Below are 1,183 nucleotides of genomic sequence, written 5' to 3'. Positions count from 1 at the left end.
TGAAGTTAGTTAAGACAAAACAAAAAAGAGCTTATACTGTGCTATTTTCACTGTAAAATAGTGATGGGAAGAAGAAAGAAGTCAGAATGTTGGGGGGGGGTTGGAATATATTTGCACACGCACTTGTTTAAATCTGCCGACACAGAAATCCTGATTACGAGTGGCTGATAACAGAATCCATACACTTGCCAATATACCGTAAAAATTGTCCACAACCGTCACCCAGTGTTAAGGAGAAAAGGTTTCGTCTTAGACAGGTGGATGTCCCGGACAGCATCATTACATATTTTTTTTAACCTCAAAGGGGGAAGTGGGAAATGGTTGTGTGTCCACGTGATTGTCTTAAACAGGTGGCTGGTAGACCAGGTGATTGTCTTGGACAGTTAGCCGTTAGACCAGGTGATTGTCTTGGACAGGTGGCTGTTAGACCAGGTGATTGTCTTGGACAGGTAGCCGTTAGACTTGGTGATTGTGGACAGTGGGTCATTAAACATGTGATTGTCTTAGACAGGTGACTGTCTTGGACAGAGTCAATTGTAAATGGTAAGTCTGCAAACTGTTCCTTACCTTGCTCTGGTTTTGTTCCAGAATTGAAATGATCATACGTGGCACAGCACAGGCAGTTCCATTGACCTATCGTTCAAAACAAAAGAAAAGAAACAAAAAATCTACAAACATTTGCATACTTGATGAAACGAAAAATACATCTAAAAAGCCTTGGATCAATTTGATTTGAACTTCTCTCAATACTCAAGGACTAACAGCTGAACATGCCAACAAACAAATTAAAAAGCACATTCAACAATCACATTTACCAATAATTCCTCCCACACAAGAACAAACCATCAACAGAATACATATGAGCTTCCTATTCTACACCTATAAACCCATCACTGAAAACATCTAAAAACCATCACATTTACTGATCTGTCATATAGGAATCCAGCAACAGCATGAGCTACTGTGATGGGTGACAAGAACAAAACCCACTGAGTCTTAGAGAGATGCTAAAAACTGAAACAGGGTAGTTGAAGTAGTTCATGGCTAGTCAATGTCACCAGGAGCAAATTAAGGATAATAGTTTTATAGTAATACTAAAAAGAAGATGAATGGACAAACCACACAACATCAACAGCCCAATTCAGAGCAAGAGAGAGAGAGAGAGAGAGAGAGAGAGAGAGAG

At 39.7% G+C, this 1,183-nt stretch overlaps 1 protein-coding gene across 2 annotated transcripts in view; it reads right to left on the bottom strand.

Moving 5' to 3' along the window:
• The window catches only part of LOC101860404 (serine--tRNA ligase, mitochondrial), a 22,602-nt gene that overhangs the window by 1,890 nt on the left and 19,529 nt on the right, over positions 1 to 1,183 (bottom strand). For both annotated transcript variants that reach the window (XM_005096654.3, XM_035969281.1), the window contains exon 15: positions 568 to 633. In XM_005096654.3, coding sequence (XP_005096711.1) covers positions 568 to 633 — 66 coding nt within the window. The remainder of the gene's footprint in view (positions 1 to 567; positions 634 to 1,183) is intronic.

This window comes from Aplysia californica, unplaced genomic scaffold, assembly GCF_000002075.1.
Source record: "Aplysia californica isolate F4 #8 unplaced genomic scaffold, AplCal3.0 scaffold00134, whole genome shotgun sequence".
Lineage (NCBI taxonomy): Eukaryota > Metazoa > Mollusca > Gastropoda > Aplysiida > Aplysiidae > Aplysia > Aplysia californica.
Note: the sequence above shows the minus strand (reverse complement) of the source record. Positions and strands in the feature narration are given on the sequence as shown.